Raw genomic sequence first — 12,115 nt, 5'->3', positions numbered from 1 at the left:
GATTTTTCATTGTGCTGCATTGGGAAGTCTGTGATTGGACAGCCACAGAAAGTCTGGACGAGGATAGAATGGGAGGGTTTGCAAAGGCACCAGACAAGAGAACTGCATCTTTTGCAAGCTTTTTTCAGATATACTCCCAATGAACAATCCATAATTAAATGAATGTTTTCATTGAAGGTATATATACTAAACAGAGATTTTCTTTTGTATTTGGGCAGTGGAGTGTACCTTTAAAATGCTTCTTAACATGATTCTCATTTATGTTTTTCATATCTCTCATTCTGGCTCTTCTCTCTTTTCCAACTTATCACAATCCTCCTAGTTCCATATGTGCCTTATGCATCCTCGCCCACTTCTATACATCAGCTAAATATTCCCATTCTCCTTTCCTCTCCATCGTTTATCCAGTGTTTCCCCAACCCATTTTACTTCTTTTTATTAGGTTTTTTTATATCTCTCAGTTTGTCTGTTTTTGCATTGACTTTTTCTCGACTAAGAAAATACATTCTTCAATGTCTGCTTTTTCTCCCCTTTGTTACATTTTAATGTCTTATAACAATAATTGCACAAATGTGTTGTGTTTACAATGTCTCTATTCTGTTATAGGTCCTTGGAATGCAGACCAGTTTATTTTTGCCCATTGGGGCAGTGGAAGCCCTGGATGTGGTAATTATCTTGATAAATTGTGCTGTTTGATTTAATCGCCCCAGAAAAAGCACTGTAGTGGAAGCCTGGGGATCTTCAGTAGTCATACTTGTGTCTTGGATTGTAGAGGTAAGTATTAATTGTACGTGGCAGAGGCATTGTCTCCATCTTTATGATTGAATTTCATCGGTGCAGTTGTCAGTTATTGCCTCAGAAAGAATATTGAACTTGAAAAAGTTGTCTGGTGTAATAGTTGCCTGTGAAGTTAAAATATAACTGTGCTCTCTGTCATTGAAGTGGTTAAGTTCATCAGATTGTGGTTTTAATGTTACCTGTGGTGAGGCAGCCAAATTACTAACCCAGAAGGAAACAGGGAAGACAGAATTTTGATGATTTGCAGTAGCTAGCTGCCCAGAAGTACATCAGAATCCTTGGATGTGGCAGTAGGCCTCAAGTGAGGCAACAAGGATATATATTAGCCAAAGTCCCAGGAATAAAAGAGCAGTAAGAATTTTGGGAACGCGAGGGCCTCCTAACTCACCACCTATACTTGGGCGTCGACGGTACATGAGAATGGAGAGACAGACGAGGGAAAGCCCTGTGAACAGAGTTACAGAGAAGGCCAGGCTTCCAGGGTCAACAAAGAATTTTTGTCCCTTTCCAGCCCAGTATATAGCAGCAATACTCCATGCTACTCCTAGGCCCAAGAAAACATTCACTGCATTACTGCCCGTCACATTACCAATGGAAGCATCTGCATAAGGGTCTTGGACTGCAGCCACCTTGCTGGCAAAAGTATCTGAAGATACAATAGAAAAGGAGAAAATGAATTATCATGGACAAAATATATCTGCCTTAATATGGTGAAAAAGAAGTGTTATCTTGTATGCAATTCGTTTTATTTCACGTATTTTCTCTACGCTCTCCACAATTTGCCTTTCAACTTGTGCAAAATTCATCCCATGCTGCTATCTTATTATGTCTGTTCTTCTATAATGCACATATTGGTCAGCATTTATGTAGGTTCGTTTGGAAGCTGACATTGATACAATAATTAATCAGTGAAGGCATCACACAGTTGGAAATTAGCCTCAAGCTACTTACCAGTGGATCCTACATGTTGACTTCCAACTACAACCCATTAATTATGGTGTATATTTATTGGGGATGTGGAAAGTAGAGCTTCCCGAAACACATAACAAACAACTGTTAACTAGCAACCTATAGTAACTGAGAAGGGCTAAAGGAGAAAACTTTCCCCTGAAAAAAGCTAACGTGGTTCCTAACAACCATTGATTTACCAAGAATTAGTCTACCTCAGCCTTCAAACCAAATTTACTGATTTGGTGGACAATAAAACCAAGTGAGCCCCATTGCATGGCCTTGCTCTCTTTTCTACTCCTTCTGCCTTGGGGTGAAAGTAATGCATAGAAGGTAAGTTGGGGGTCCACAAGTCAGGCTACCTATTCCATCTATATTCTGAAGGAACAGAGTACCTTATAAATAGAGCATAGGTGCCATATATAAGGTCTCCGAGCTACTTGTCACAAAACACACTATATCTTTTATATACTATTTCCACAATAGCCATATTCTAAGTCCTTTCTAATCCTAAATCTAAAACATATTCAGAAGGGAGAGGTGTTCGTTAACTAAAAAAAAAAAAGCTGTAAAAAATAAAAAAAAATACAATTTTAGACGTACAAAAAGAAATGTAATCCACAAAACCCTCAAATCCTCATTGTCTTCTCATGTAAATAGACTTAACCCTTAAAGGTTACAAAGGGGTTTAAAAAAGGAAAAGTACCAAACTACAAGATATAAAAAAATAACAATCCATACCTGGCACAGATGTCCCCAAAGCAACAAAGACTACAGCAGTGACAGAGTCCTTGAGCCCCACAGTACAGCCAAAGTGAGCAGCCAAGTCGCCAGTGACAGCAGTGAGGATCCCAATGATGACGATGGAGACCAAGAAGCAGGCCCAGCCCCCCCAGTATTCGGTTGGTGGAACAAAGGCGAAGAGGACCTTCCAGAAGACGGTCAGGAAATGCATGATGTAGTCACAGCAACTAGGTAGCCCTTCCTCACTGCTCTCCTCATCATCATCATCTCCTGCCCGGTGGTGGCAGATCATGCAGGAAGGTAGCAATAGGGGGAAACATATGGAGGACAGAATGGCAAATATAGCACCGAAGAAGAAAAAAGTGTGAAAGGAAGAGGCAAAGGAAAGTATGGAGATGGTCAGTAGTATGGATGAAAAAAAAAATCAAATTCAAATGAAAAAAAGAAAGATGAGTTTTAAAGATAATGTGAAAGAAGACAAAGAATAGTGAAAAAAAGAGAATGACCAATAGAGTAAAAGCAGTAGGTCAAACATAAGATTGGAAAATGGGCACGTGATGATAATGGGATACAAAGGATAGGATATTTGATGGGAATCATGCCAAGATAGGGATAAATGTGTGCAAGAAAGGGACAAAGCAGTGTTAGTAATGTGAGGAACGTGTTAAACATTTGTGTTTTCATTGATCACTAAAAGGAAAGGACTGGCCAAGTATGAAATGTAAAAGCTTAAGTGAGCTTTAAAGGGACACTATAGTCACCTGAACAACTTTAGCTTAATGAAGCAGTTTTGGTGTATAGAACATGCCCCTGCAGCCTCACTGCTCAATCCTCTGCCATTTAGGAGTTAAATCCCTTTGTTTATTAACCCTAGTTACACCTCCCTGCATGTGACTTGCACAGCCTTCCATAAACACTTCATGTAAAGAGAGCCCTATTTAGGCTTTCTTTATTGCAAGTTCTGTTTAATTAAGATTTTCTTATCCCCTGCTATTTTAATAGCTTGCTAGACCCTGCAAGAGCCTCCTGTGTGTGATTAAAGTTCAATTTAGAGATTGAGATACAATTATTTAAGGTAAATTACATCTGTTTGAAAGTGAAACCAGTTTTTTTTTATGCAGGCTCTGTCAATCATAGCCAGGGGAGGTGTGGCTAGGGCTGCATAAACAGAAACAAAGTGATTTAACTCCTAAATGACAGTGAGTTGAGCAGTGAAATTGCAGGGGAATGATCTATACACTAAAACTGCTTTATTTAGCTAAAGTAATTTAGGTGACTATAGTGTTCCTTTAAGTATGCTGGCTTTGAAAATAAAGTGAGTGTTCAAATGTGTGGGGTGCTCACCTGCGCTGACAGTAACCGCACTCACAAATTGTTCTCTCCAGCTACTGCTTCCAACTACAAGAGCTAAGTTGGCTTTCTTAATCAGCTTGTCCACTGTGCTCTGTGTAAAAATCAAAGGGGTAAAGGGTAACTAGAAGGCATGAATACATCTGGTAACATTGTCCAGTCTCAATCTAAGTCTGTTCTTTATTTACACAAATGTTCTTTATAATCTGCTATGTTTTCCCTTCCTCTATCTCTCGGGTAGCTTTGTCACCAAACAATTGCTGCTACACAAAAGGTTATAGGTTCAGGATCTTTATAATGTGTTGTATATTGTTAATTGTCTTGTGTGCTCTCGTGTCCTGCTGATTAGACATGTGCAATTCGTTTCGGTCCGAATAGGAATTCAGACGAATTTCGGACAATTCGGACATTCGGGTACTTCCGAATGTCCGAATTGCTGAAGTGCCGAATTGCCGATGTCCCGAAGTTCCGAAATTACCGAAGTGTCGAAGTGCCGAATAAGGTGACATTCTGTCATCAAACTAATATGGTGACCAGGGGTCATGTGACCAAGTTCATGTAGATCTTTCTTACAGGGGGATAAGCTTTACCCTTTGATATGGTAATTGGGTAATTCAATACCTTTACAAGTCAGGAAAGAGATAACCACTTCCCCCTATCCTCATTCCTCCCTGTTCCTTCTTGGCTGTGCTGCAGAGCAGATGTGCAGACGCCATGTGCTAGCATGGTGAACCATGTTATACTCTGTTGCTTACTTTTCTTCCTTGGTGGATGTGATGTCGAACTTGCAGCAGTGAGCCATTACTAGATGTGACGGCCTAACCGTGGGTGAGATCAAACGTGTGGGGAAGGGGATTACTATATAGATAGATAGATTTTAAAGGGTTGTTGCTCCGTGGGTCTGGGCTGTGTGTTTGTGATACATTTATAGTATTGTGTTGTTGTCTTCTAAATAAATACCTTTTAATGTAGATGAACCTTGTTATATATATATATATATTAATTTGGTGATACACCACACCGAAGTTCCGAAGTTGCCGAAGTTCCGAATTGTCAAAGTGCCGAAATTCCGAAGCACAGTATTGCCTAAGTACTAATATACTTACCCAGTGAAAGAAGAAGAATGCTACATTGTAAATAATTTTAAATAAAAAGTATACAAACATAGCCAGGATTCAGCTGTAAGCATTTGCAACACTTACAACAATCAAGTAACATACATTCATATAAAATGTAAGTTACTTGGCCAGTCAGTTTAATGACAGGAATGAATAAGTAGATAACTCCCTAATTCCCACAGTATTAGGGAGCTATCTACTAAAAGGCTGAAAGACCTAAATTGGTCTTTCAGCCAAATTTACTAATACTAAGTAAAGATTACTTAGTATTAGTAAATTATGCCCCTACTCGCTATAGTGCGAGTAGGGGCATGTCTATTAAACAGTGAGCAGCCTGTGGCTGCTCACTGTAACCAAAAAAAAAATAAGCCCCCCCCGGCCCCCACCCCTGAGCGGCGGGTGTGGGCCCTAATGTAAAATAATGGGGGGGACCTATTGTCCTCCCCCTGGGCCCCCACTCCTGAGCGGTGGGTGGGGGCCCTAAATCAGAATAAGTGGGGGGACCTAATGTCCTCCCCCCTGGCCCCCACCCCTGAGCGGTGGGTGGGGGCCTTAAATTATAATAAGGGGGGGACCTAATGTCCTCCCCCCTGGCCCCCACCCCTGAGCGGTGGGTGGGGGCCCTAAACAAGAATAAGGGGGGCCTAATGTCCTCCCCCCCTGGCCCCCAACCATGAATGGCGGGTGGGGCCCCTAAATTGGAATAAGGGGGGGAACTAATGTCCTCCCCCTGGCCCCCACCCCTGAGCGGTGGGTGGGGGCCCTACAGTAAAATAAGGGGGGACCTAGTGTCCTCCCCCCTGGCCCCCATCCCTCAGCAGCGGGTGGGGGCCCTAAATACTAATAAGGAGGGGGACCTAAGGTCCTCCCCCCTGGCCCCAGCCCTTGAGCGGCGGGTGGGGGCCCTAAAAAATGTCCCCTCCCCCCCAGGTGACTAGGGGTCCCCAAACCCCTAGTCACCCCCCTCCCCCCCAATAAAAATTATCCCCCCTACCTACCCCCTCACCCTAAAAATAATGAGGGGGGGGCCTTTAACTAAGAACCTGTAGAAAATAAATAAAACTTACCATTCTATGTTTTCTTTCTTCTAAAATCTTCTTTTTTCAGCCCCAAAAAGGGCCAAATAAAAATCCATAATAACCGACGAAATTATATAAAAAAAAAAAAAAACGAGCACAAAAAAAATAATCCATCTTCACCCATGGAGGGCTCCGCGCAGACTGAGCTCTGCAGGGCCGGGGAAGGCTTATAAAGCCTTGCCCCGCCCTGCAATTAGGCTCAGAGCACTCTGATTGCTGGGTTTAAGCCATCCAGTCAGAGTGCTCTGACAGGTACATGAAGAGACTGACAGGTAAGTCTCTACATTTACCTGTCACAGCACTCTGATTGGTTGGTTTGAAATCCACCAATCAGAGTGCTCTGTGTCATTTTACACAGCGTGGGAAAGTTCTTTGGAATTTTCCCACGCTGTGTAATTTGACTCATAACTCTCTGATTGTTGGATTAAGTAGCACAGTGCCGAAGTTCCGAAGTGCTGAAGTGCCGAAGTTGCCTAAGTTCCAAAGTCTTGAAGTGCCGAATTGCCGAAGTCATGAATTGTGAAAATCCCGAATTTCGGAATGCCGAACCAAATTTTTTTCCCATGCACATGCCTACTGCTGATGCTTGTTACCAAATAAGTGGATTTGGCTATATATATGTATAGCCTGTATAGCGCCCTCTCTTGTTAGCAACAGCTATATGCACTACCTGAATAGCAAGGCTTGTTAATTTGCATATTCAGGTAGATTTGCATATTTGTAATTCAGCAGAGATAGTTTGTGTTTAAAATTGTCTTCCCCACCCCTTTATAAATATGTTATTATTTTATTATAATCCCCTGTATGTTTTCTGACATGTTTTGGTTATTTGTAGTTTAATAAGTTTGTCACAGCAAGCTTGATATAATAAGTAAATGGGCTAGTCCCAAGTAAAAAATAAAGCTTAGCATGTTAGTTCCATTTGGAACTGGGTGTCCTGTTTGGATTTTTAGGGATCCTAATGACAGAATCTTTGGACCTGTTGGCTAGCTGCACAATCCCTCTAGCCCTGAGATAAATCAAGAGAGCTAGGCCTGAGAGCTGCAAGTGCTTTTGTAAAAGCAATAGCAATTGCTGCAGAATAATAGGCATAGGGGATGATACCTGCCTGGATGACAAGCTGCAGCGGAATAGGAAGAGTGACTGGGGCAGTAGCGCTTCAGATTTCCCGGGTACAGGGAGCTCTGTCACAGATGGCACACACCAAAGGAGGACAGGTGCCACATTGTGGAGGGTAACTAACTCCAAACTTCTTATAGTTGAAGAAATCAGCAGGCAGACTGGACAATCTTTTAAAAACAATATATATTCACAAACAGAACAGATGATATTTTGGCTTCAGATGAGCTTTTCTGAGAAATATCGCCAAACTCTTGCCTGTTTGATTTGTGAATAAACATCTTTAAAGGATTGTCCAGTGTGCCTGGTCATTTCCTCAAATTTCTAAATTTTCCTTTGCCCGATCAAAGAGCACTTTAAAACAGTCTGCAGTATCCCTATTTTACCAGACATGAATGGGTTGCCACTTTGCCAGTCACATCGATATTGGGTGCACACAAGAAAAAGTAAGCCTCTCCAAAGATAGGGATGAAATATTATTTAATGCAGTGCCTCTTCTGAGTACTGAGTGACTGTGAGCCTAGTTACAAGAACCTCACTACACAGAAAACACATGAAAAAGGTACCTATCTTCCTAAGCTAGTAAGGTACCTATCTGATTTAAACTATCCTTTTAAAATTGAAATCTATGTGTGCGCTGTTCCTTAGTCTTTATTATGTATAACTTTTGGTCTATACAGTAACACCACTGCTGAGAAATGCATGTCCTGAGTGTGCCCCCCAACTTTTTTCTATGTATGTTTGGAGTCCAGACCAGATTTATTTTCGGTTCAACACCCCGTTCTGCCCCCCTGTTTCAGATGCCTCTTTGGAGGTAACCACACGAAAGTATACATTTGAGGAGGTTTGGATAGCAAATGTACTTTAATAGTAATGTGTAATTCGTATAGAGCAGATATGATATGCATTGTGAGTATATACATCGAAGCACTATCACTTTAATTGTTTATTTTCATATTGAAACACTGCACATGCAAACGCCAAGCACCATGACCACTTCAAATCAGAGGTCATGGTGCTTGGGAAAAATCTTTAACAGTTTTTTCGTAGTAGGAATACACAATTAGAGAGGTTTTATGATATGCACTGTCATAGGCATGCACAGCATACTGCATTAGGGTGTGTAACTATGGGTATTATACACGAATCATACTCCTAGCTTCCCATCTCTCTCTCCTGTGCCCATAAGCCTATCTCTCCATGCTCCTTATTTCGCCTTCCCATGTCTTCCTCTTGTGCCCTTTCTCTCTCCCATGTTCCTTCTTCTCTCACCCTATCACTCCCATGTCTTTTTCTTGCCGCTCCCTGATCCCATGCCTTTTCTTCTCTATCCCATTCTAACCCTCTGGCTTGACATCACATCTTCCTGTCTCCCCACTGATTGGCTGCTGTTGCCTACCATAACAGTTTGCAGAGAAGTCTTGCAAAGCAAGCGCTAGGTCCATTCAAGGATCCAGGATGATCCACCAAAGCACCCAAGGTGAGGAGGGTCAGTGGAGACGATGTGGCGAACTTATAGCTCATTTGGGCACTAAAATATTTACTATGACTTTAGTTGGATAAAATAAGTATTAATCAATTGGAAATATTATTTTAAAGCAGGTCTGTCACTTTTCAGTATTTCATAACGATATAATGCGCGAGAGACACCTGGCAACTGAAGCGCCAGGAGCAGTAGAGGAACTTCATCATTAAAATTGCAGAGGTCACTAAAGACCATTTGAGTTAAGTAAAACTCACCTACCCTGCATGTCGCAGCCACTGGAGCCACAGCGGGGGTGTCTATTTCAGGCCCCACATCTACCTTAAAATAATATATAGAAAATTCCTAGAGACACTTAAAATAACATATATGGTCTCCTCCGTTGACACTCCTCACTCTTATGACCCCTTTTCTTTCCTTGCAACTTTTGCAGTCAGCACATATTTTTGTTCCTCTGCACCACCTACGCTACCACACCACTCCCTCCTCTACAACCCTCTTACCTTGAATTCATACGATTCCTCTATTATGACTTCCATCTTACGATGCTCCCCAAGACTCGGGCTCCCAGCAATTTCTTCTCCTCCCTTGTTAGGCACCAACCATTTTTCACCAACATCACCTAAAAAAATAAATAAAAGTGGGCTTAAATTAAATTTGCATGCCGCCAATATTTTTTTCCTGCACAACCAATCCTCTCTCAGCCCAAGGCATGTGGATTACATTAGGGTGTGCAACAGAGAAGATACCATCTAAAACTTATCTTTAAAATAAAAATCTAAGTTTCAACTTTTGTGCTAGTGATCAGGTATGTATAGTGATAATGTCCATGAAGAACATGGGAAATTTGACTTGACATTAGGAGTACACATTACCCTTGGCTATGCGCTTAGTCCTTCCTTTCTAAAATATCATACTTTCATGACTGTGTGTAAAGCTTCCATAGTAATTGCACGGTTTATACGTCTCAGTCTGGTGCAATACCTCTCACAGCCACTAGCTTGCTGTGGTGCTGTTGTAGGCATTGATTGCGGACTGTAGAGATCTGATTGTGCACTCAGCTGGTCCTTATTGGCAAGTCAGATACTCTTATATAGACCAGCCTTTCCACCCGTCTGGTGGCAGAGAATTGTGTGTACAGTTTATTGTTTGACTGTTTGTCCCTAACCTCCCTTCCTGCCCAGAGACTCCTGAAGTCCTGTGAATTCTGAGACCTGTTCTCCCCACATTCTGAGGGCCTGCTCTTTATATCCTGAAATTATCTATTTTCTCATCCTGAAGGTCCATTCTCCCTGCATCATGAGGCCTGCTACCATCCAGAGATGCCCTTGTTTATCTTCCTAGTGTTTGTTTTATTATACTGTGTTCTTGCCACCCCTCCAGCTCAAACCATGACATCCCTGTTGTATTGCACAGCATTGGAAATGCTGCTTTTTGATACAATTTTTTTTTTTAAATCCTTATAGTCTCCTTAAGATTTTTCTCTCTCAAAATCAAAAGAAAAAAATCCATAAACCCAAACAACCTGTTTCTTTCTGTCACCGTGGAAGGAAGCTACACTGATCAGCCACAACATTAAAACCACTAACAGATGAAGTGAATAGCATTGATTATATTGTTACATTGGCACCTGTGAAGGGATGGGATATATTAGGCAGCAAGTGAAGTCAGTTCATGTCTTGGAAGCAGGAAAAATGGTCAAGCTAAAAGACCTGAGTGACTTTGACAAGGGCCAAATAGTGATGGTTAAACTACCGGGTCAGAGCATCTCCAAAACGGCAAGTCTTGTGAGGTGTTCCTGCTATGCAGTGGTTAGTTCCTACCAAGAATGGTGCAAAGAAGGGCAACCAGTGAGCCGGCGTAAGGGTCATAGGTGCCCAAGGCTCATTAATGCACAGGAGGAGCAAAGGCTAGTCTGTCTGGTCTGAACACACAGAAGAGGAACTGTAGCTCAAATTGCTGAAAAACGTAATGCTGACCATGATAGAAAGGTGTCAGATCACACAATGCATCACAGTTTGCTGCCTATGGGGCTGCATCCAGACCTGTCAGACTGCACATGATGATACATGTCCACCACCAAAAATGCCTTAAAGGACCACTCTAGTGCCACCCTCAGGGACCCACTCCCGCCGGGCTCTGGGGGGAAGAAGGGGTTAAACTTACCTCTTTCTCCAGCGCCGGGCGGGGAGCTTTCCTCCTCCTCTTCTTCTTCCTTGCGACGTCATCGGCTGAATGTGCATGCGCGGCAGGAGCCGCGCTCGCATTCAGCCGGTCTCATAGGAAAGCATTTACAATGCTTGCGTGCTCTCACTGTGATTTTCACAGTGAGAATCACGCAAGCGCCTCTAGCGGCTGTCAATGAGATAGCCACTAGAGGTTTTGGAGGCTGGATTAACCCTCAGTATAGGGGGCGTGGCCGACAGCCGAGGTGAACGGACGCATGGAGTGAGAGCTCCCGGTCCGAAACAGCCATAGCGTGAATTTAAAGCAGCTTTTACCCCCAATACACGGCGAAAAACGGCTAAGCCTTACATCTTCTGCCTCTCATGTCTCCAGCAAAGCAGACAAAGCTGACGGATTCGATCCGCTCGACGAAAAGAGACCGGTCGCGGCCGGCGCAAGATGGCGGCAACGAGGAGCTGGAGGCATCACAGGCCTCAAACCCTACCATGGAGACCGAGGAGCAGCGTTACACTGACGCTCCAGTCACGGAGAAGAGGCTGTATGCAATGTTGCAGGACTTTAGACTTAGCCTACAATCTGACTTGAGAAAAGCCACAAACGATATCAAAAAGGAGATAGCACATCTGGGAGAAAGAACTAACAACCTGGAAGCACGCACTGATGACATCTGCGCAGCACAAGACACGCTAGCAGATACTGTGCAAGCACTGGTGGAAGAACAACAGTTCCTGAAACGGAAAATGGCAGACATGGAAGACCGCTCGCGCAGAAACAATGTGCGCTTTCGCGGAATCTCAGAAGGTGTCACAAGAGAACAACTACCTCACTACCTGTTGTCTCTGTGCAAGTCCCTAGTACCAGAAATAACTGACCAAGACTGGCTGATGGATCGTGCCCACAGGCTACCGAAGCCGCAAAATCTGCGACAAGATACGCCACGCGATGTAGTAGCACGTTTTCACTACTACAAAACCAAAGACACTCTTTTACAAGCGGCGAGGAAACTGCCTGCGATGCCTGAACCATATGCAGGAGTTCAATTATACGCAGACTTGTCGGCTATGACTATGAGCAGGAGGAGGGAGTTCATTAATGTTACCAAGACATTGCGGAACAACGACATACAATACAGATGGGGCTACCCGACGAAGCTACTCATTTGGAGGAACGCCAAGACACACACCGTCAACGAGCCGGAGGTGGGAATGCGCTTACTAAAGGAATGGGGCCTGTTCCCGCTAGCGCCACAAGACGCTTCAACCGCAGTATCCCCGACAAGGCCGCAAGCG

General features: G+C 43.1%; 1 protein-coding gene across 2 annotated transcripts in view; it reads right to left on the bottom strand.

The window, feature by feature from the left end:
* Window positions 1-269: 269 nt before the first annotated feature.
* LOC134579051 (sodium/calcium exchanger 1-like) overlaps window positions 270-12,115 on the bottom strand; it is a 70,809-nt gene continuing 58,963 nt past the window's right edge. For both annotated transcript variants that reach the window (XM_063438183.1, XM_063438184.1), the window contains exons 4-7: window positions 9,143-9,261; window positions 3,835-3,934; window positions 2,488-2,760; window positions 270-1,444 (exon numbers count right to left, since the gene is read on the bottom strand). In XM_063438183.1, coding sequence (XP_063294253.1) covers window positions 1,068-1,444; window positions 2,488-2,760; window positions 3,835-3,934; window positions 9,143-9,261 — 869 coding nt within the window. In that variant the 3' untranslated portion in view covers window positions 270-1,067. The remainder of the gene's footprint in view (window positions 1,445-2,487; window positions 2,761-3,834; window positions 3,935-9,142; window positions 9,262-12,115) is intronic.

Source organism: Pelobates fuscus, chromosome 12 (assembly GCF_036172605.1).
Source record: "Pelobates fuscus isolate aPelFus1 chromosome 12, aPelFus1.pri, whole genome shotgun sequence".
Classification (NCBI taxonomy): Eukaryota; Metazoa; Chordata; class Amphibia; order Anura; family Pelobatidae; genus Pelobates; species Pelobates fuscus.
The sequence above is the reverse complement of the archived record's forward strand: the minus strand, read 5'-3'. Positions and strand labels throughout refer to the sequence as shown.